Source organism: Bufo bufo, chromosome 9, assembly GCF_905171765.1.
Source record: "Bufo bufo chromosome 9, aBufBuf1.1, whole genome shotgun sequence".
Lineage (NCBI taxonomy): Eukaryota > Metazoa > Chordata > Amphibia > Anura > Bufonidae > Bufo > Bufo bufo.
Genome location: NC_053397.1, coordinates 53,206,126 through 53,229,275, shown reverse-complemented (window position 1 = coordinate 53,229,275; position 23,150 = coordinate 53,206,126). Strand labels below are relative to the sequence as shown.

General features: G+C 44.8%; 1 protein-coding gene across 1 annotated transcript; it reads right to left on the bottom strand.

Moving 5' to 3' along the window:
* Positions 1–1,093: 1,093 nt before the first annotated feature.
* Positions 1,094–22,982, bottom strand: LOC120979780 (protein kinase C delta type-like). Its single transcript, XM_040408737.1, has 8 exons — positions 22,583–22,982; positions 9,270–9,550; positions 9,004–9,095; positions 8,174–8,375; positions 6,587–6,724; positions 3,865–3,990; positions 1,741–1,865; positions 1,094–1,151 (listed from the first exon to the last, which is right to left on the bottom strand). Exons 1-8 carry the CDS (start codon positions 22,980–22,982, stop codon positions 1,094–1,096), a joined length of 1,422 nt encoding a protein of 473 aa, XP_040264671.1.
* Between the last annotated feature and the right edge of the window lie 168 nt (positions 22,983–23,150).

Here is a 23,150-nt window from a genome sequence, read left to right as displayed (position 1 = left end):
CCCGCCTATTTCCCCTCACCTAGGATAGCAATGTCATGGACAAGAGGAAATCTTATTACCGGTAATTGAACAAAAAATTCCTATATACAGAGTATAACTCTGTATATAGTGGGTCATATTTAAAATGATCACAGGCATGTGGTTAAAAAATTCCAACCACCTCTACCCTTTAATAGCGGGCCATTTTTGACTTTCTCCAATCCAAGATAGCATCACAATGTGACGCTGTCGTGAATTTGAGGAGATCGGTTACTGGTGAATTCAACATGCCTGTGAATAGAAAGGAGAAAAGATATTATGTTGCATATACTTACTTATGGATTTTCTGGTCTTCTGCTTTCTGCTTGCTGGGTTCATTGGTGTCCTCTGTTGACAGGTGTTAGTCTGAAAAAAAAAAAAAAAGATTAGGCCTTCTCCATCCCTTAATAGTCAGCCATTCCCCGCCTATTTCCCCTCACCTAGGACAGCAATGTCATGGACAAGAGGAAATCTTATTACCGGTAATTGAACAAAAAATTCCTATATACAGAGTATAACTCTGTATATAGTGGGTCATATTTAAAATGATCACAGGCATGTGGTTAAAAAAATCCAACCAATCCACCCTTTAATAGCGGGCCATTCTTGACTTTCTCCAATCCAAGATAGCATCACAATGTGACGCTGTCGTGAATTTGAGGAGATCGGTTACCGGTGAATTCAACATGCCTGTGAATAGAAAGGAGAAAAGATGTTATGTTGCTTATACTTACTTATGGATGTTCTTGTCTTCTGCTTTCTACTTGCTGGGTTCATTGGTGTCCTCCGTTGACAGGTGTTAGTCTGAAAAAATAAAAATAAAAAAAGATTAGGCCTTCTCCACCCCTTAATAGCCAGCCATTCCCCGCCTATTTCCCCTCACCTAGGACAGCAATGTCATGGACAAGAGGAAATCTTATTACCGGTAATTGAACAAAAAATTCCTTTATACAGAGTATAACTCTGTATATAGTGGGTCATATTTAAAATGATCACAGGCATGTGGTTAAAAAAATCCAACCAATCCACCCTTTAATAGCGGGCCATTCTTGACTTTCTCCAATCCAAGATAGCATCACAATGTGACGCTGTCGTGAATTTGAGGAGATCGGTTACCGGTGAATTCAACATGCCTGTGAATAGAAAGGAGAAAAGATGTTATGTTGCTTATACTTACTTATGGATGTTCTTGTCTTCTGCTTTCTACTTGCTGGGTTCATTGGTGTCCTTTGTTGACAGGTGTTAGTCTGAAAAAAAAAAAAAGATCCGGCCTCCTCCACCCCTTAATAGCCGGCCATTCCGCGCCTATTTCCCCTCACCTAGGACAATGCTGTCATGGACAAGAGGAAATCTTAATACCGGTAACTTTAAAAAAATGACTATATACAGAGAATAACTCTATATATAGTGGGTCAAACGTAAAATAATCGTAGGCATGTGGTTAAAAAAAAAAAAAATCCGGCCTCCTCCACCCCTTAATAGCCGGGTTGTCTTGATTTTCTCCAACCCAAGACAGCATCACAAGGTGGCGCTATCATGAATTTGAGAAGATCAGTTGCCGGTGAATTACAAATACCTACGATTAGAAATGAGCGCAGATGTTCTTGCGCTCATACTTACGGCCAACTGTGCAGGTTTCAAGGCATCCATCGGTGTTCGTTGTCTTCAGTAGTCCAGGAGGACATCTTGCTCTGGTGACATTAGAGCTGGTGGAGGGTTTACCAGGTGACAAATGAAAACCCTCTGAAAATGGCCTGATGTTTCAGTGGTAAACGTCGCTTTTTGGCCTCTACTGCCTCCATTCTTTTCAGGTTGAAACATGTTGCACTGTTTTGAGGTATAGATGGCTATAAGAAAAAGCAATAAACAAAAATGAGAAAACAGTCATTACAGGTGATCACAAACCTGATAGGAATCTCAGACAAAGTTGTCATCTTTGGACAACCGCTTTTTAAGTGCTCCAAAAAGAACATTTGAAAATCATTAAAGGGGTTGTCTCACTTGGCACAATGATAGTTATATTCAATATAAGCCCATAATAAACAACTTACTAATATACTTCATGTTTCAAAGCTGGGTCCTCTCCTAGATAATCCTCATCTTGCTTTAGATCATGCCCGTTGTCAGGGGTTACGGCCACCTCTGCAATGTAGCAGCCGTAGCTGCCTCTGCTCATTAGAAAGTACAGCGCTGGATTGTATGGTGGCAGGGATCAGGGGAGCGAGCTCTCATACCTGCACATGCGCACTAGCTCCCTCCTGCCCCGGCCACCTCCTATGTACTGTGTTGAACAGCTCCCACCAATGTCAGAAGCCTTGGAGCTGTTCAACAGTGGCGTTGCTAGGGCTGGTGTCACCCGCTGCGGTAGAAAATGGAGTCACCATCCCCCCCCCAAGCATGCACTTTTTGTTGTGGTAAAACTGGAAAGGTCATTGTATATATATTTTTCTTTTGATTGGGTCACTAAAATAATAGATAACAGAGGTGCAGTAGACATTTCTTATCTAGATTTTAGTAAGGCTTCTGACACTGTCCACATAGAAGACTTATCAATAAACTGCAGTCTTTGCACTTGGACTCCCATATTGTTGAGTGGATTAGGCAGTGGCTGAGGGACAGACAACAGAGGGTTGTGGTCAATGGGGTATATTCAGAGCAAGGTCTTTACCAGTGGGGTACCTCAGTGATCTGTACTGGGACCTATTCTGGCGGGGTGTTGCTGGTGGATGATGGGGGTGCTACTGCTGTAGGGGGGCATCCATTAGCTCAGCAGACTCCCCCAAAGCTTAGAGCCCCAGCACCCCCTTTCCCCCCTGCCAGCAGCAGCTCACCTAGGTCAGATGCACCCAACTTTCGCTGGCTGGCTGACCGAGACACCAAATGCTGTTCAATTTCTTCTGGTGACCGTTTCTTTGTGTGGTCATCGTGTTCTGACCTGTGCGGACGAGTCACGTAGAGGATGTCCATCAAGCTCCGCCCTACTGCAGCGGCGCCGCTGACGTCCTTTCACGTCCTTCACTGAGCCTGCCGACCGACCCAAGCACTAACGGGGGTTTAGATAGTAAACAGACCGCTGACGTGGGGGGGGCTAAGCAGACAGCTCGCCGACGGGGTGGGGGCGTCTAGGGGTTGGGGGTGCTAGCAGACAGATCGCCTACGGGGGGGTGCTAGCAGCCAGATCGCTTACCGGGGGGAGGTGTTAGTGGTGTTGGGTCCGGTGGGTGACGGCACTCACCTTATCAGATTGGTGTCACCCACACCCCCTCGCAACGCCACTGCTTTTCAACACAAGAAAAAGCAGCTCCAGGCATGGGGGGACGAACCTATTATATGTGCAGGATCTAGGCTGTCATCTGGTGCTAGAAGACAGCTGTTCAGGGCAGTTCGACCTGCTTTTAACTTAGTAATATAGTGTGCCCTTTCATTCGCAGCCAGGGGAGCAAGCAGGGCACAGACAAGCTGTGGGCGTGATTACAGCGCTGCCTATGCCATCAATCAAGTAAAGTGTGACCATCCCCAGAATGAACTGAAAGTGCACAGCTAAAGATCCACGCTGTGCTCAAATTGCAAGGTGAGAAAACCCCTTTAAGGATATATGTGACAGGACAGGACCTTGAGCACTGCCGAGAACCTGACATATTAATTTAGTAGTGTTTGGCCATCCATTATACCCTCAGTAGTCATATGTAGTTTAGTTTGTAGTGCTCTTGCCCACTAAATCCTATGTCTATGCCTCCTCCTCAGCACCTGCCCACATGTCCCCTTATTCAGCCTCTGATACTAAGATTAATATATAGTATATAAAGTGTATTTATAGCAGGGTAGACTTTCTGTTTATGTACTTACTACAGGGATGTGTGGTGGAGTCATCCGAAGGGCTTCCACTGAGACCCAGTCAATATGCTGGAAGAAATGATGGCCTCGGATGTTACCGTGGACTCCTAAGCGGTTGGCAGGATCTCTCTGGAGGAGCTGAAAATGGAAATGTAATTATAAATGACCACAGTTTCCTCTGACCACAATGACCAGACAGATCCCAGAACTACTTTTTCAGGGACTAGTTAAATGAAATCAGTAATCTGGTTTCTATGGGAGACATCTCCACTCTTCTTTTCTGACAATTTTGAGAAATGTGCCCCAATGTTTATTCTATCTGAATGTTGGACTTATGCTGTAGTGTCAGCAATGGGAGATTTTAGAAATCTATGGCTGCTTCTTGCATAAATTCAGAGGGGGTGCACAAGGGGCTTATTTATTAAGATAGGCAATTTACCCGCCGGTCTAAGGCTACTTTCACACTTGCGGCAGTGTGATCCGGCAAGCAGTTCCGTCTTCGGAACCGCCTGCCGGATCCGCCGATCTGGATGTGACTGAAAGCATTTGTGAGACGCATCCGGATGCGGATCCGTCTCACAAATGCATTGCGAGAACGGATCAGTCTCTCCGCTTGTCATGCGGACAGACGGATCCGTCTTGTATCTTTTTTAGAATTTTTACCTGTCTGCGCATGCGCAGACCGGAAGGATGGATCCGGCATTCCGGTATTTTGAATGCCGGATCCGGCACTAATACATTCCTATGGGGAAAAATGCCGGATCCGGCATTCTGGCAAGTCTTCAGTTTTTTCCGCCGGAGATAAAACCGTAGCATGCTATGGATTTCTCTTTTGCCTGATCAGTCAAAATGACTGAACTGAAGACATCCTGATGCATCCTGAACGGATTACTCTCCATTCAGAATGCATGGGGATATGCCTGATCAGTTCTTTTCCGGTATAGAGCCCCTGTGACGGAACTCTATGCCGGAAAAGAAAAGCTCTAGTGTGAAAGTACCCTTAATTGTGTCTTCAGTGCTGTGGAAGTGCAGGCATCTACATAACTTTGGCACTTCCTCCAGCAGGACGTGCGACAATCTTAAATCTACACCAGCTCCCTTCCTGGCATAGATTTAAGTAATTTTTTGCGCCAAAAACTGGTGTACAAAATGATGAATGAAATGGGCCTGCTACCCCCTTTTTTAGACCTGTCAGCAAAGTAGCGCAAGTGGGGTCACAGATTTTGTCTCAAAATGCCTTGCACCAAAATCTGCAAGAGTGAGGTTTCCTCTGTCACTACAAAAGTGTCATATATCAGCTAATAAATGAGCCCCTAGGTATGTATAGTAAATGTGTCCTCAGTACATTCACTACCTGACTCTCATTCAAATTATCCTTTATGTCAGTTTTTCTTAAATATTCTACGATGGGAGAACCACTATAATGTTCCCCTTCTTGCTTATAAAAGTGGTAGTTCGTGCTGCTATTTAACCAGGCTCCGGGGCAAGTTAGACATTTTGTTACTGCTGAGACTGGCTCTGGTCAGGTTGTGGCTCCAGGGGTGACTACTCAGCATGTCCTCTTGTGGAGACCAATATTGTAGCCTTGAATACTACATCAGCACTCGTTGTGCTACCAGCACCTCCGAGGGGCAACCTAAGTTCTAAACACTACAATGGCAAGTACCATATTTTTCGCCCTATAAGACGCACCTGCCCATAAGACGCACCGAGGTTTTTAAAGAGGAAACCAAGAAAAAAAATATTTTTAACCAAAAGGTGTGCTTTAGGTGGGTTTTGAACTAATGGTGGTCTGTGGATGACACTATTATGGGGGATCTGTGGATGACGCACTGTAATTGCGGATCTGTGGATGATACTGTTATGGGGGCATCTGTGGATGACACTGTTATGGGGGCATCTGTGGATGACACTGTTATGGGGGCATCTGTGGATGACACTGCTATGGGGGATCTGTGGATGACACATATATAGCATCTTATGCTATATATGTGTCATTCACAGATCCCCCCCCCCATAACAGTGTCCCTGTGTAGTGACCCCCCAATACAGGGGGTGCGGGCCGACAACTGGTGTTGAAATCGCGGCGGGGCCTCTGGGATCTGTAGGCAATCCATATGTAAAGTGTAGAAATCCTCTGCGTAGGGCAATCCACCTAGTACTCACTATGAAACTTGTACTAGCAGGCTGGCTAGCCGGTCACTCACTTCGCCATGCACATGCTCCTCCCCCTTGAAGCAGGGGGAGAATGCGCCTGACGAAGTCAGTGATTGGCCAGCCTGCCTGCTAGTACGGGAGATTCATAGTGAGTACTAGGTGGATTGCCCTACCGCAGAGGATTTTTACACTTTACATATGGATTGCCTACACTTTATATATGAATACTGCTGTGTGCGGGGTCCGGTGTAATAGAGTACAGTGACTGCACCGGGCCCCGCCGTGATTCCAGCAGTTGGCGGCCTCCAGCCCCTCCTCGCTGATACATTGCAGTCCGTGCTGTGCAGCATTACAGCCCGCGATGTATCAGTGTCAGCAGAGTAAAAATGGCAGCATTCGCCCCATAAGACGCACTGCCGTTTCCCCCCCACTTTTGCGTCTTATGGGGCGAAAAATACGATATTTGTAAAGTAGTTTATGGCGCACTAGGGGGTATTGTAAGGGAGATGTCTTCCTATCACAGTTTGTCATATAACATTATATAAAATACAGTTGTGTCATGCAGTAACATACTGACCTCTTTAATAATGTCTGCAGCGCTGGAGCGTGTCAATAGTGTAGGATCGTAAGTACACTCACTGGTAATCATTTGATTTAAGATGACACCAAATGAATACCAGTCCACTCCAACGCCATACTCCTCCTTAGCCAACATCTGCCAGAAAGGAGAGAAGAGTTATTACACAGCTCATACTGTGAAACCCACATTGTAATCGCTGAGGCTTTGGCCATTGCCAACATAGTGTATAATGAGTAGCACAAAGGTGTTTAGCTGAATGATGTTCTTCGTCCACCCAGCTGCAGATAAACTGCAACCACAAAGTCATCTGCTGCTGTAGGGACAGACATTGCCTTAGGCTCCATTCACATGTCCGCAAATGGGTCCGCATCCATTCCGCAATATCGGGAACGGGTAATTACCCATTCATTCTCTATGGGGCCAGAAGAGATGTGGAGAGCATCCGCATTTCAGGAGCGCGGCCCCGAACTTCCAGGCCGCGGCTCCGCAAAAAATAGAACATGTCCTATTCTTGTCCGCAATTGCGGACAAGAATAGGCAGTTCTATGGGGGTGCTGGCCGGGTGTATTGCGGATCCGCAATACACTACGGACGTGTGAATGGACCCTAACAGTGCTAATTTTTCTGATAAACGTCTCGTCAAGTGATAGCGACAGAAGGAACCTAACTCTTGTAGGCTCAGTGTGACCAAGTGTTACATGGTGGCTCATTCATTTGAAGGGGCACATTAAAATATGATGTTTCCCCATCAGCACCCAGTGTGGTGGCAGTGGTAACAGGTGATCTCTAATAGATAGAAATGCCATACCCACTGTGTCCTGTTGACTATTGGGGTGGCTTCAATCTAAAAAGAGGTGGTCCAGATGGGACAGCCCCTGTAGGTATACTGAGTAAATATCCAATCACAAGAACTGGAAGATCACTTAGCCCTTATACATATGTCTGTAAGTAAAGAAAGTTTCTTGTCCTGGAAAGCAGCCTGTTTCACCCTGTATTGACCTTAATTCTTTACAATAACTAGAGCTACTTGATGAACACTTGCCGCTGCTACTAAGAGGGGGCCTTCAACTTTACAGAATGGACAGGAAATAAATAATGAATGGTATGACTTTAGAACTAGTCTTAAACGAATTACTTTGCAGACAGTAATTCTGATTTTCATGTCTCTTGAATTTGTATTGTCTACATTCCTAAACTTTGCCAGTGCATGGTCCAAAACCAGTAAAGAAGTTTTCCTCGTTTAAAATATTGATTATCTTTCATCAGAATAGGCGATCAATATGATATCTGTGGGACATCCCCACTGGTCAAGTGTTTGTGGAGCTACTGTACTACCTGGGATATTGCAGGTTATTGCAGCTTTTTACCATTCACTTCAAAGGGAAGAAGCCACAATACGATGCAGATGGCTTTGAAGAGGTTGTAGCCATCAAAGAATCACTGTGACACCTTCAAACAGCTAATCAGTGATGTTGCCAGTAGTTAGACTCCTGCCAATGCACTCCCACCAGGTATATTGATACCTAGAAAACCCCTTTGATACAACTGGATCAGTGAAAATGAGGAACATTCTCCTTTTCTCACCTCAGGAGCCACATAGCCTTCTGTTCCAGCATATTCGGTGGCTGTACGGTCTCCAAACATGTTCTCAAGTGCGAGACCAAAATCTGTGATCTTAATATGACCATTATCAGCCACCAGGATGTTCTCTGGCTTGAGGTCTCGGTGGATGATGCCCTTAGAATGTAGAAATTGGATGCCACACACGAGTTCGGCGGCATAGAATCTGTCAGAAAAGAAAATAAGTGACTATAATATGGGGATAACACAAGAGACTCACAAATAACAGGTAACATGTTCTTCTTATCACTAACACCTGATGGGACATGTCTGGAGCTGAATGATGGCTCAAAATCACACACAAAATCACATAATAACACTAATATCACAACACATTGAGGAGATCTGGTTTCCAGTTTTTCATTTAAAGGGATCGTCCCATCTGGACATTTATGGTATGTCCATAGGATCCGCCATAAATGTCCAGTAGGTGTGGATTCTCCTTCTAGCATTGGCTCCTTTTTCAATAATGGGGCCCTGCTATGAAGGAAGAGTACACTGCTCCATTCACGGCTATGGGACTTTCAAAAATTGTCAAGGGAGAGCGCTCATCTATGTTTGGAAGTCTCATAGCAGGGATAGAGGTGGGACTTGCACCTATTGAACATTAATGGCTTATTCTATCGATATGTAATAAATGCTCAAATGCGAATATCCCTTTAATATCAGGAATATCATGGCAGGGCACATGGGAGAGCAGGTCTCATGAGCGTGATGTGGATAAGGCCAGACACTGTATCTAATATTTCATGTCATTTTCTGACTGTTTGGCTGAGGTTTTTATTTAGCCTTACCTTGCACTGGGGATGTCAAGCTGCCCCTTCATCTCTAGGAATTGATCAAAGTCCCCGCAGCTCATGTATTCCAGCCCAAGTAGAACAAGCATCTGTGACATAGAAGACACCATTACCAAACCATCTACACATATACTATACAGAATACAGCAGTGGCTTCTCTCATCCTTAAAGGGATCTTCCAATTTCAATAAGTAAAGGTTATTCTTTATACTATATTTAGGGTTACCTGTTGGGTCATTTGATAAAAGTATTCTATACTGTACCTTGGTCTGAAATGCAAAGGGTGCGTGGACGAGGAAGGGGCTCCCAGATGCCAGCCGTAACACTCGGTGCTCCACCAACACATCCGCCTCATCACAGTCGGCAAGCATGGCTTTCTTCCTGATGACTTTGACAGCATACTTCTGATGGTTAGAAGTATCCTCTGCCAAGACGACTTTACCATAACTGCCCTGCCCGAGCACATGGTGGAATATTAATCTCTTCCTGATGTTATCGGAGAGTGTGCTTCTAGAGCAGGTTGGCCGAACACCACTGTCCTCAACTAGGGCGAAAAATAATAGAAAGACATGAGAAGACATTTAAAGGGGTATTTTTCCATCTAAGGCGTTTATAGCATATGTATTTTCTTGTTTCTTTCTGTAACTCCCATAGACTTCAGTAGAGAGGGCTACATACAAGCACAGCTTCCTTTCAGTAGAAGTGTATAGAGAATGCGGCAGCAGGCCAGTCAGCAGTCAGAGGTGGCACCCGCAGCTGTATGGCATTTATGACATTTTCTGTGAATGGGAATATGTTTAACATCTACTTAAACGGATTAACCACTGGAAACATCACACGCATGATATTAGTGATAAATAGTATCAAACCATTAGCACCAATGTCCGATGGTTTAATAGGAATCATTCATGTGTACAGGCAGGTCCGCAAACCTGTCTACCAGTGACGGCCACTAATGGAGGGTTTCGTCCGTCAGCGGCCTCAATTCATTTACACTGGAGGATGGAGGATGTTGATGGATGGAATACTCCATCAGCGGCCATTTGCAGAGCACAGCTCCGGCAGGGGGTATAACGGACCTGGGTGTAAACATGAATTGTTCTTAGTAAACCATTGGACATTGTTGCTGATAGGTTAATAATGATTATAATTAGTGGCATGCGTGTGCTGTTCCCACCATGAGCAGAGCCTTATATATAGCGGTCAACTTGTTAAAGAGGCCTTTCTGTTTCATGATATTGATGATCTCTCCTCAGGAAACGTCATCAATATTTGATCGGCGAGGGTGCAACTCCTGTCACCCCCAATCACCAGGCCTTGACCGGCATGTCATCTACATTGTAGCAGTGATACAGGGTAATTACAGCATCTTGTCCCATTCATTAGGAGGGAGATGTACCCCGTAACACTGAGAAAATACTGAACAAGTGATTATTCTCACAGTGATTACATTTTCATAGTGATCTTACTGTCACCGATCACTCTTGTAGTAAGTTACTTCTGCTTTGCCACCACTGACTGACGGAAGTATAGTGCTCCCCCACTTTATAAAAAGTTCTTCAGCAGCAACAGCAGGTACGGGGCTGTTTTAATACATTGGTGGGCCCAGTGCAAAGTTTCTTGAGTGGGCATCCCCCCAACTCTCCATCTGTCTGGCCTGTATACTTCAGTTTTCTTTAGGAGTGTGGAACAGCGCAGTAGACGACCCTATCCCATACAACAGAATCCAGCACATCTAAATAAATACAGACTCAGACCAGATCCCAAAATAAATACAGACCCCACACCAGGTGCCTTAAAGGGTGTCCCACCATTACATGTCACACTCACTTTATAGATGACAAAGTGAAGCCTATGTGCCATTACCATGCTGCTTATCCACTGAAGTTATGACATTTGCTTATACAGAGATCACTCAAATTACAGTATTAGGGCTCGTTCACACGAACGTATTTTGCGGGCCGTTTTCTGCATTCCGCATAAGGTCCGAATACGGAACGCTTCATTTCAATGGGTCCGCAAAAGATGCGGACAGCACTCTGTGTGCTGTCCGCATCCGTTGCTCTGTCCCGTTGCCCCGCAAAAATCCATTTTGCGGATAAGAATAGGCATTTCTATAATAGACCTCCTGTTCCGTTCTGCAAATTGCGGAAGGCACACGGAAGGCATTATTTTTTTTTGCGTATCCGCAATTTGCGGACCGCAAAAAACGGCACGGTCGTGTGAATAAGCCCTTAATCGGTTCTGGGACGACCATTGTATGTTGAGTCTATAACTCTATGGAAAACCAGCAATTGGTTACAAAGCCCAAAAATGTATTTTATGTGCTCCTAACACCTCTCACAATGCATATATATGCCCCAATACCTGTTTTTCATGTCTGTGCTTTCTTTCTCCCTGTCTGGGTATCAGAGTATCCTGGCAGGTCTGTTTACATTCAGTGCTTCCTGTTTTCTTCACTACCTAGCTTTATTTATAAACAAGCCTGGCTGCTCTGCAGAGTGATGAGTCGCAGGCTGACCCCACCCCCACACTGGTCCGTCTGCAGGAGGTACGACCACTGCACCTCCTGTGACCATCTTTCTACACCCATACATGAATCCTGCTAGTTTCTTGCTTGTCTCTTGCTATATCACATCACTAACAGTCCATAGGCTTCTTCCTCACCATCTAGAAGTGCAATAACAGCAAGCACATAAAAATTGTTCTGTATGTAATCCTATCATGTACAATACAGCCTGCTATGACTGTAACATTATCTGTTGTGTGATACTGCCTGTTGTGCTGTGTATCTAATCCCATCTTGTAGGATACTGTCTGGTGTGGTGTGTATCTAAGCCCATCATGTCCAATGCTGTTCATTGTGCCTATGTCTCTAAGGCTTATTGCACACGTGCCACCATCCAATATTCTATATATATCATCCATTCTCACTGCATTCACCTTGTCATAGAAAAAGTCCTTGTAAGTGCCAGCCAGGAGCTACAGCACCCAGAATTATCAATCCAGCTGCCCCAGATTGCTTCGAATTTGGACAGACACTTCCTTTTTTGATATACTCCTCTTTCTAGACGAATCACAATATTTAATCTAGCAACATATTCTGATATATCAGGAGGTATGGGCTGGATCCACTTTGCTGCCAATGTTTTCCTAGCTTGATATAACATTCTACCTATTCCAGTAGTTATAACAGACTGTAAATTATTATCTGGTACCAGGCCTAATACACACAGTTTGGGATCCAACTTAAAACTAGCACTATATACTTTGTTCACCAGATGTAGTATTGCTTTCCAATAAGATGACAGTGATGAACATGACCACATCATGTGTAGAAGGTCAGCTTCATCACTTCCACACTTCGGACAGGCTGGACTATTTCTGTAGCCTATTTTATGCAAGAACACTGGGGTCTTATATACCCTATGTATTAAATATAGATGGGATAACCGTGCTGCCTCACTAAGGGATAAAGTAGGGGTAAGTTCCACCGCCTCAGTCCACTGCTCATCCGTGAGTACCCCTAGATCTTTTTCCCACTGACGTCTACTTGTTAATGGATACCCTTTAAGAAAGTCCTCTAATAGGGCCTGATACACCCTGGAGATTGCTCCCTTCACTGAACCAGCTGCAACCACCATATTCAATGTCTGGCTTGACATAAATGTCACTGGGGCTATCTTAGATTGAGCTTCTAAAGCATGTCTAAGTTGTAAGTATCGATAGAACTGTGAAGAGGGCAGCCCATATTCAGAGCACAATTGTTGGTATTGTTTTAAAGTTCCTTTAAAATAAATATGGCTCAGATTCCATACCCCTTTTTTATTCCACTGGGAGAATCCATTCAGATTTTCCAATTCCTGAAGTGCGGGGTTATGCCATAAGGGCGAGATGTTCATCAATCCTGTCATCCCTAAAATACTCTTTGCCTTATTCCATACTTTCCTCATAAGAATCAAGGTCGGAATATTTCCCATTTCTCCTTTTATTTCTCCTTCAATGGCTACCAACGGGGGAGACCTATTTGCAGCCCACTTTATCAGCTGACCACTCTTCCCTCCCATGTCATCTATTACCCCCCACCCTTTAAAATGTTGGAGTTGAGCCGACAGAAAATAGAGCATAGGATTAGGCAAGGCCAGACCACCGGCTTCTTTATTCCTCTGCAGAATTTCATATTTTATTCTTCCTCTATTATTTTTCCAAATAAAAAATCGGAACAGCTGCTGTATTTTATGGAAGAAGTGCACTGGGATCCATATGGGGGAATTATGCAAAATATAAAGCAACTGAGGCATGAATATCATTTTAAGCAAATTGCCCCTACCGATCATAGAGAGAGGCAATTTATGCCAAACAGCAACCTTGCTTCTAAACCTCCCTAACAAGGGTATTAAATTACTAGGAATATAATCTGCAGGGTTCATTGACACAGTCACTCCAAGATATTTAAAAGATTGCACCACCTTGAGTTCAGAGAAAGTAGCATGAGTGGTATGCATTCGAGACGATACCGGGAGAATTACTGACTTATCCCAGTTTATACGAAGTCCAGACTGATCACCAAACTGCGATATTATAGAGATTATGGAGTCTATGGAATCCACCAGATTACCTACATAGATTAGCATGTCATCTGCATATAGAGATACGCGCTCCTCACTAGAGCCCCTCCCTAGCCCTCTCATCAGTGGAGTAGATCGTAAAAGGCACGCCAATGGCTCAATTGCTATTGCAAATAGCAAGGGAGACAACGGGCAGCCCTGTCTCGTCCCCCTCTCCAATGCAACCGAGGGTGATAATTGTCCGTTTACTCTAATTCTGGCTCTGGGCTCACTGTACAGAAGCTTGACCCATTTTAGAAAACTTATTCCAAAGCCCATCCTAGTCATGACCGCCCACAAATACTCCCACTCAACGCTGTCAAAAGCTTTGGCAGCGTCAAGTGAGATCACAGCAGCTTCACTATCCTGACCTTTCCTCCCCTCCAACTGCAGGTTTATAAACAAGCGCCTAAGATTCAATGCCGTGGATTTTCCAGGCATGAACCCAGATTGATCATCATGAATAATAGATTGAATGACCCTAGACAAACGATTAGCCAAGACTTTGGCCAGAATTTTCACATCCACCGTTAGGAGTGAGATAGGCCTATATGAATCTACGAGCGAAGGGTCTTTTCCCGGCTTGGGTATCACTACAACTATGGCTTCTCTCATGGAACATGGCAATTTACCTTCACCGTATGCATCTTTAAAAACCGTTAATAAATGTGGAAGTAATATCTCCCCATGCCTTTTATAAAATTCCCCAGGAAGACCATCGGCACCAGGTGCTTTTTCATTAGGCATAGAATTCAGGGCCATCTCCAGTTCCTCCAGGGTTATATCCTCCTCAAGAAGTGAGCTATTCTCCATAGATAAGGTAGGGACACTAATTCTTTCAAGATAACCAGCTCTATCAGAAGTAGTGGTGACCAGTCTGGACCTATACACCTCTCCAAAGTGGGTATAAAATTCTCCCAGGATATTCTCATCTCCTGTTATTAGTTGTCCATCTATTCCTCTGAGCGAGGCTATGCAGGAGGGACCATTCTGTGCTTTAGTTATTGTAGCCAACAGATGCCCCACACTTTCCCCTTCAGCAAAATACCTCTGGGCCATAAATAAACGTTTATCATCTGCTCTATTCTGTATATGTTCCCTCAAAAGCTTCTGAGCTTCCTTCCATTGTGCTTCATTAGACAACGTGGGTTGTGTTATATACGTTGTTTCCAGTTGCGTAACTCTATCTGATAGCTCCCTGTCCAGAAGACGACTTTTAGTTTTCCTAACACTAATGCGCTTAATGTATAAACCTCTCACAAACGCCTTCAGGGTGTCCCAAACCACCGCCCCTGAAGTCGAGCCTATATTAATAGTTAAAAAGTCAATGATAGCTTTAGATATATCAGTTCCTGTATCCACTATTGATAGCCAGAATGGGTTTAATCGCCAGATGGGTCTAGGAGCACATATGTGCCTCCCCACCTCCAGTGTAATCAACAGTGGAGAATGATCAGAAAGGCTACGTGGCAGATATAAAATCTCTTTTGTTAGGGCTACCAATGATGAGGATCCTATTGCCAAATCTATTCTGGACAGGGAGCCATGTGATGCTGAGTAACATGAATATTGACGCCGATCAGGATATTTGGTTCTCCATATATCACACAGGTCTATCTCCCCCATCAGTTTCGCCAGAGAGGTAGGGGCAGCAGTGTATGTTCCCGACCCATTGTGAAATTTATCCAAAAAACCATTGAGATAGGTGTTAAAGTCACCTACAATTAATGTAGGAACTAACGGAAATTTAGAAGTAAAGGTAATAACCATCTTCATAATTTCAGCCGAATATGGAGGGGGAACATACACCGCCACTAAGATAATCCTAAACTGAAAAATACAGCAGTCTATGCATATAAATCTTCCATCATCATCAACGTACGATTCCTGAGCATTAAACGGAATAGCTTTATGCACCAAAATGCTAACCCCTCTAGCATGTGTGGAGTATGTAGAGTGAAATTCACACCCCACCCATGCTTTATGTGCTAGGTGTGTCTTATCGGCAGTCAAGTGGGTCTCAGATAAACATACAATAGCTGGCTGTATATCTTTTATAGCATGGAAAATAGCTGAACGTTTAGATGCCAAAGACATTCCTCTCACATTCCATGCACAAATATTAACGGAAGACATCATGGTATCTCATAAGCAAATGCAGAGTGTGGTGCCGACAACCCCAAGCAAACCTGCCCCTAGTAGTAATACTGAAAATATATCCTACCTTAACCCTCCCCCCTCCCAACTGTCCCCAAACTACCCTAAACATTCTGTCAGTCATGAACCCAATAAACAGGGGTACACCATAGACATTGAAAGTGAACCTAACCGTCATGGGTTAACACTAAAGGCACAGATGAAAAAAAATAAGTGCTTAGCTTATACCAGCGCTACACCCTGGATGCGCCAGTGTGTTGGCTCACCCAACTTCCCCCCCGACCACATATTAACCCATACAGTGTAGAACCAAACCAGTGAAAAACCAACATATAAAACCTTCCTTTTTAGAAAAGCATTAGATAACTCAATACTATTTCTAGCATTACTGTGTGTCAAATAAAGGACACAAGAAAAAACAAAAACAGTTCCATTGCAGATATCACCATCTCATCAGGTATTGTTGTCACGCCGATCATTTTCATGAGTGTCCAGCCACTGGCTTGCCTCTAGCGGATCCTCAAACATATGTGTGGATCCATTCGCCACCACCCGAAGCTTTGCCGGATACAACATGGAATAAGGCCACTGCAATGATCTCAATCTCTTCTTTACTGCCAAAAATTTCGCTCTCCTCTTCTGTATTTCTGCAGAAAAGTCCGGGAACATTAGAACTCGGCTATCGCCAATTTGAATATCAGGGATATCCCTGGCTGCTTTAAGTATGGCATCCCGGTCTCTATAATGTAGGACTTTAATCAGGAGAGGTCTTGGAGGCGCCCCCGGAGGCGGCGGGCGAAATGGCACTCGATGTGCACGTTCTATTGCAAAGAGTGGGGATAACTTTTCTTTCCCAATTATGTCCACCAGCCACTTTTCCATAAATGAGACAGGGTCTGAGCCCTCAGTACGCTCCGGTATTCCAATTAACCGCACATTATTCCGTCTTAGACGGTTTTCCATATCGTCAGATTTGGATATGAGTAGGGATACGTTATGTATAACTCGTTGCAAGTCCCTTTTAACAGGCGGTAGCTGGTCCTCCATGTCGCTAACGCGACCCTCCAACTCTCCCACTCTTTCTTTAAACTGCCGCATATCTTGCCTTATCAGCAAAAATTGCACACGAACGTGTGCGCTCCATGGTTGTATTGCGGACCGCATTTGCGGATCCGCAATACACGGGCACCGTTCCATGTGCATTCCGCATCATGGATGCGGACCCATTCACTTTCCATGGGTCCGCAAATCCGGAGATGCGGAATGGTGCGGAACGGAAGCACGGAACGGAACCCTACGGAAGCACTACAGAGTGCTTCCGTGGGGTTTTGTCCTGTACTTCCGTTCCGCAAAAAGATAGAACATGTCCTATCGTTTTGCGGAACGGCTGGATTGCGGACCCATTAAGTGCATGGGTCCGTGTTCCGCTGCGGCTGCCCAATGGTGGGTGTTCGGGACCGTAGCACAGTTCGTGTGCAATAGGCCTAGGGGTACTTTCACACTTGCGTTGCTGGATTCCTGCAATCTGTATGCAAACGGATACCATTTGTGGATGGATCCGGATGCGGATCCGTCTCACAAATGCATTGCAATACTAGATCCGTCTCTCCGTTTGTCATCCAGAAAAACTGATCCGGTATTTATCTTTTTCGCATCTTTATAGGTCTGCGCATGCGCAGACCGCAAAACCGGATCCGTTTTTCCGGAACACTTGAGCATTAATGCAGTTCAATGTAAAATAATGCTGTATCTGGCAAGTGTTCCGGAATTTTGGATGGAGAAAATACCGCAGCATGCTGCAGTATTTTCTCCGTCCAAAAACCGTACAGTGACTGAACTGAAGACATCCTGATGCATACTGAACAGATTGCTCTCCATTTAGAATGCATTAGGATAAAACTGATCAGTTTTTTTCCGGTATTGAGCCCCTAGGACGGAACTCAATACCGGAAAAGTTTAATGCAAGTGTGAAAGTACCCTAAGTCTGTCATCTCCCCTGCAGTCTACTGTTCCGTATCAAAGATTTGTATATGTGGTTCTGTCTGCTGAGCTGTGTATCTAAGGCCTCATACACATGACTGTATCCATTTAATGGTGTGCAAATCACGGATGTGCAAAACAAGGATACCATCATTGACTTCAATAAGTTTGTAGTTCGCATTTTGAGGACCAGAATACGACATCCCTTGTGGAAAAGACATGCGGATGTTGAAAGCACACGGATGGTGCAGATCCGTGTTTTCAAGCCCCCAAAAAATACAGTCATGTGCATCAGCCCTATTAGGGGCCATTAAACATAGCGGGTTTTACCTCTGAATTTTGGTGTGGGCAGCCTCACCGAAATTTCGCCACCCTATCCTTTCTACCTTTCATTCATTTCAATGGGATGCAGCATTGAGGATCACAGAGCAGCAGCTCTGAAAAGTCACGGGATCCTCACCGCTGCCCCCCATTGACATGAATAGGAGGCAGAAAGGATGCAGAAACTGGCTGTAAATTCCGCTGTAAAATCCCACATGTGAACGTAATACTGCACTCCTATAACAGTGACATCCACAGTGCAATCCATAGAGCGCCCCACAGTGCCATCCATAGTGCCCCCCAGTGCCAAGTATCCCCCCAGTGCCATCCACAGTGTGCCCCACAGAGTGCTCCAAAGTGCCATCCAGAGAGCTCACAGTATCATCTTCAGTGCTATCCAGAGTGCCTTACAGTGCCATCTTCAGTGCCATCCACAGTGCCATCCAACATGTGCCCTACAATGCCATCCACAGTGTCATCCACAGTGTGCCCTACAGTGCCATCCATAGTGCCCCACAATGTCATCCACAGTGCTCCCCCCACAGTGCCATCCACTGTGCTCCCCAACAGTGCCATCAACAGTATGTCCCACAGTGCCATCCAAAGTGTTTCCCTTATTGCCTTCTAGAGTTCCCCACAGTGCCATCTATAGTGCCCCACAGTGCCATCCACTGTGTCCCCCACAGTGCCTTCCACAATTTGCCCCACAGTTTAATCCACAATTCCATTCACAGTATGCCCCACAGTGCCATCCAAAGAGTAACCCACAGTGCCACCCCACAGTGCCATCCACAGTGTATCCCACAGTGCCATCCACAGTGTCCCCATAAATGCCATCCACAGTGCCATCCACAGTGTGCCCCACAGTGCCCCCATTTCCATCCACAGTGCCCTCCACAACGCCATCCAGAGTGCCCCACAGTGCCCCCCACAGTGCCTGTCCACAGTGCCATCAACAATGAGCCCCACATTGCCATCCACAGTGCCCCCCCTGCATTGCCATCCATTGTGTGCCCCACAGTGCTATCCAGAGTGCCCCACAGCACAGTGACAGCACAGAGGCTGATCACTATGTGTTGACTTTCAGTTTGGACCCGCCTACAATATGGGGCTTCTTTTAGTTTTTTCCAGGACCACTGTTAGTTCCCAGTCCGCCCTTGTGTGCATGAGTGAGAAAAGTATAGGCGTCACATATCAGCGTGTGCGCCGACAAGACTGCTGGCTTCCCCGGCACATGCGCAATAGTGTATAGGGGTCGGGAATAAAGAAGGCCGGCAGGAGGAGGTGACGTCAGTGATGACGCGCTGTCTCCTCTTTCACAGAGGAAGAGAAGAAGACGGGCTATCCTTCCTTCCACAGGCAATTTTTAAGAAAGATTTCTAACTTGGGGCTGGAAACCCCTTTAAGGAAAACAGACAGGAATAGATGCTGGAAGCTGTAAATCACTCTCTATGGTGAGGACATGAGCTTCTTCAGGGTCTTGCATAGTACATAGATGTACCAGACAAGGGGGCAGTACAGAACTTAGTAGTACTGCAGAGGAGCTACTAGACAACCGATAAAGGGGTTTTACCAGAGAAATAGCCATACTAATTGTTTGGATCTGAGTCTGAGGCATTGTATGTTGAGTCTGGTTTCAACTTACAATGGCCAAGAAAAGACTATTGTATGTGGAAAATACTGTATCCTGAGGCCATTGTATCTTGAGGGATCATTGTATAGTATGGCGCCACCTGGTGCTTAAATCAGCACTTTCATGTACTGAGCTGAGTGCTGCACGTCCTTCACTGTGATCACTGCAGAGGAGCTAATAAAAAATGGCTTCTTTCATGCAGAAGGTTGTATCTAATTGACTGCTCTGCAGGGAACAGAGGATCATTATGCAGAGCAGAGACCTGGCTGTGGCAGAGTGACTGAGCATGTGTGACCAGCAGCACTCAGCTCAGCAGATGGATGTGCACATTGCTATATAATTTGAACACCAGGTGGCACCATACTTTCTAAGTAAATGGCATAACTCTTAACTGAATCGTTTATTTGTCTGGTTGTTTCATTTTGGTGACCTATTCTGGAGATAGGTCATCCATTTTAAAATCTGAGAAAAATTCCTATTTACCATCTAAAATATGTAAACAATAATAAAATAAACATAATTGTTTTATTTCACACAGTGAACATGAAAAAAAAGCTGCCAGAATTGCTGGTTTTTGGTTACTCACCTCCCAAAAGAGGTGATCAAAAAATCATACTTACCCCAGAATGGAACCAATAAAAACTAGCACGCAGACTGGAAAAATAGCAGGTCCTTCCACAGCTCCATGGATGGTGAAGTAACAAAGTTATGGGTCTTAGAATACAGTGACAAAGGTTTTTTTTAAAGCTTTTTATTTAATAAAACATATTAAAACTCCACATTTGGTATCACTGGAATTGGACTGGTGACAGAATACAGATAACATCCGGGGCGCATCTATAATTAGGGAAAGTGAGGCGGTGTGCTAGGACAGCAGGGGCGGTAATTTAGCCTCCAGCCCTGCATCCCTGCACAGCCCTGCAGACATCTGTGTCTTTGGGGATTATTGTACATCACGGTTCAAACCGCAAAACAAAACCGCCATGTACAATGACCCCCTAGGCATTGTGTAGAGACCACAGTATGAAGGACGTTTGAAATGGAAAGTCAGAAACTCCACAGACAGAAGATGATGGAAACCTTTGTATTTCTTCTGTATGTTGGCTCTATTCGGATTTGACTTACAAATACTAAACTAAATACACAAGTGTGAAAGTGACTCTTCAAAAAGAAGTTCTGCAGCAGCTGAAGTGAGTATCATAAAGAATAATGTTCTCAAATCCACAATGCCGCACCTTTTCCGCTGTGTTTTTTGTACGCAGCTTGCGGAGGAGAATTCAGAATTTCTCATTCACTTTGCTGGTTCTGTACCATGTTGTGGATTTGTCACACGAAAATCTGCGAGATCAAATCTGCAGCTAATCAGTCACGTGTGACTGCAGCCTCGGGGCCTTGGAGGAAATCTTTACATAGATGAATATTAGAACATTTTGGACATCCTATTCCCTTAAGAAACAAATGTAATCAGTAAAAGCAGAGCCCCTTTAACTGTCCGGGTATCTGACAGGTGAATAGCGGTGTATTGAGGAGCAGAACATGTCCAGTATTACTGCCTGCAGCAGATGCCCCATGTCTGCAGGCTCTGACCAGAAGCAGATTTCTATGTGTTTTTTTTTTTTTCCCAGTAAACTTTATTAACAACATGACAACTTCACCTAAAGACAAGCATCCATATGAATACACATAGTGATGTAGTAACTGTAATATCCAGATAAAATGGTTATTCTACCACTAGTCTTATGTACTGATCACCTGGATGTGTCCTGTGCTCTGACCCAGCACACGTATGTCATGTAACACTGCTGCTTACTGAATGGTGTGACTGATACCAGGAATACATTACACAGGGCTGCTACATGGGCCATACCATTCTACTGCATATAGGGGTCAACCGCCTGATATTAGAAAGGTATGTAGACATGTGCTTGGTGTGCGGCCTTGTATGTTGATATGGACATGATGGGGGACATTTATCAAACTGGTGTAAAGTAGAACTGGCCTTGTTGCCCATAGCAACCAATCAGATTCCACCTTCGATTTTCCAAAAGAGTTGTCAAAAATAAAAGGTGGAATCTGATTGGTTGCTATGGGCAACTAAGCCAGTTTTACTTTACACCAGTTTGATAAATCTCCCCCGATGACTTCTAATCACTTACAATAGGGGGCACATTGTCCCATGTATCAGAATCACTCCCGTGCATGCAGGGTTGTTACTGTGTTGTACTATACACAATACAGGCTGCTGTTTGTGACAGCCTGAATTCTTTCCATGCACAGGCTCTGCTGACAACTCATACAGGACACTTTAATAACATTAAAGGAAATAATTACTGAACATGGAACTGTATAAGGTCCAATTCACACCTCCCTGCCCTAGACCAGTATCTAAATACCCTGACCAAGGCAGAAAGACTTGTTGGCGCTGCCAGGATACATACCCGCTAGCACCCCTCCCCTGCCCCTAGTAACTCCCCGGCTATAAATGTGGAATCCCCTTCTTCTGCTTGTCTCAGGTCTTAGCTCTACAGAACAGATTAATGTGAAGTTAGGGCTCAATCAGACGGCCGTATCCTATCCGCAAAAATGCGGATCCGTTTTTTGTGGATTAGATGCTAACCCATTCACTTCTATGGGGCCCTTTTCTATTCCACGGTTCCGCAAAACAAATGAAACATGTCCTATACTTGTCCGTGAAAATCAGGACATGGCCCCATTGAAGTCTATGTGTCCGCAAAAATACTGAATGCTATCCAATTTTTTTGCAAAAAAACGGATAGCATTCAGTATTTTTGCGGACAGCATACGGCCGTCTGAATGAGCCCTTATAGCAATGTGTTCAGGATGTGTAGCTTCTGTATTCCTCTATGTGTGCATCTACCTGAGACTCTCTGGTCCTCCGGCTTGTCTTCTGCCTTCAGGACGTCGTCATCTTTCTTGATCAGTGACTTCTTTGCCTTGTTTGAAGAGGTCAGGTTGAGTTTCCTCTTCTTGGCACATTTTGGCTTCGTAGTCAGATCTTCTTCCTCTGGAACGATCTGTTGTTTAGGAGACATCTTCTCAGAGGAGCTGGGGGTTTTCTTCTTCCTCTTCTTGCTCCTCTTGGGTGTCTCCTTTTCTTCATCTGGTGAGGTCAGGATGGTACGTTGCTTCTTCCATCGTTTCCTCCCAATGATCCTCTCCTCTTCTTCCTCCATCACGTTCTGCTCATCAGCCGATGAGTCAGAAATCTGTCTCCTCTTCTTTCTTCCTCTCTTCCTCGCAATCTTCTCTTTCTCCATTTTTGCGCTTTCCTCGGGGTAAGCAGAAATGTCCACCGTCGCCAGTCAACTCCAACTGCCACTTCCAACTGCCACCTATCATTAGACACGCAGTTGCCGTGGCGACACACTTGTGATGTGCCCAGTAACTGACCAATAGCGTTCAGCCTTATGTGCCAGCTTTTTTTT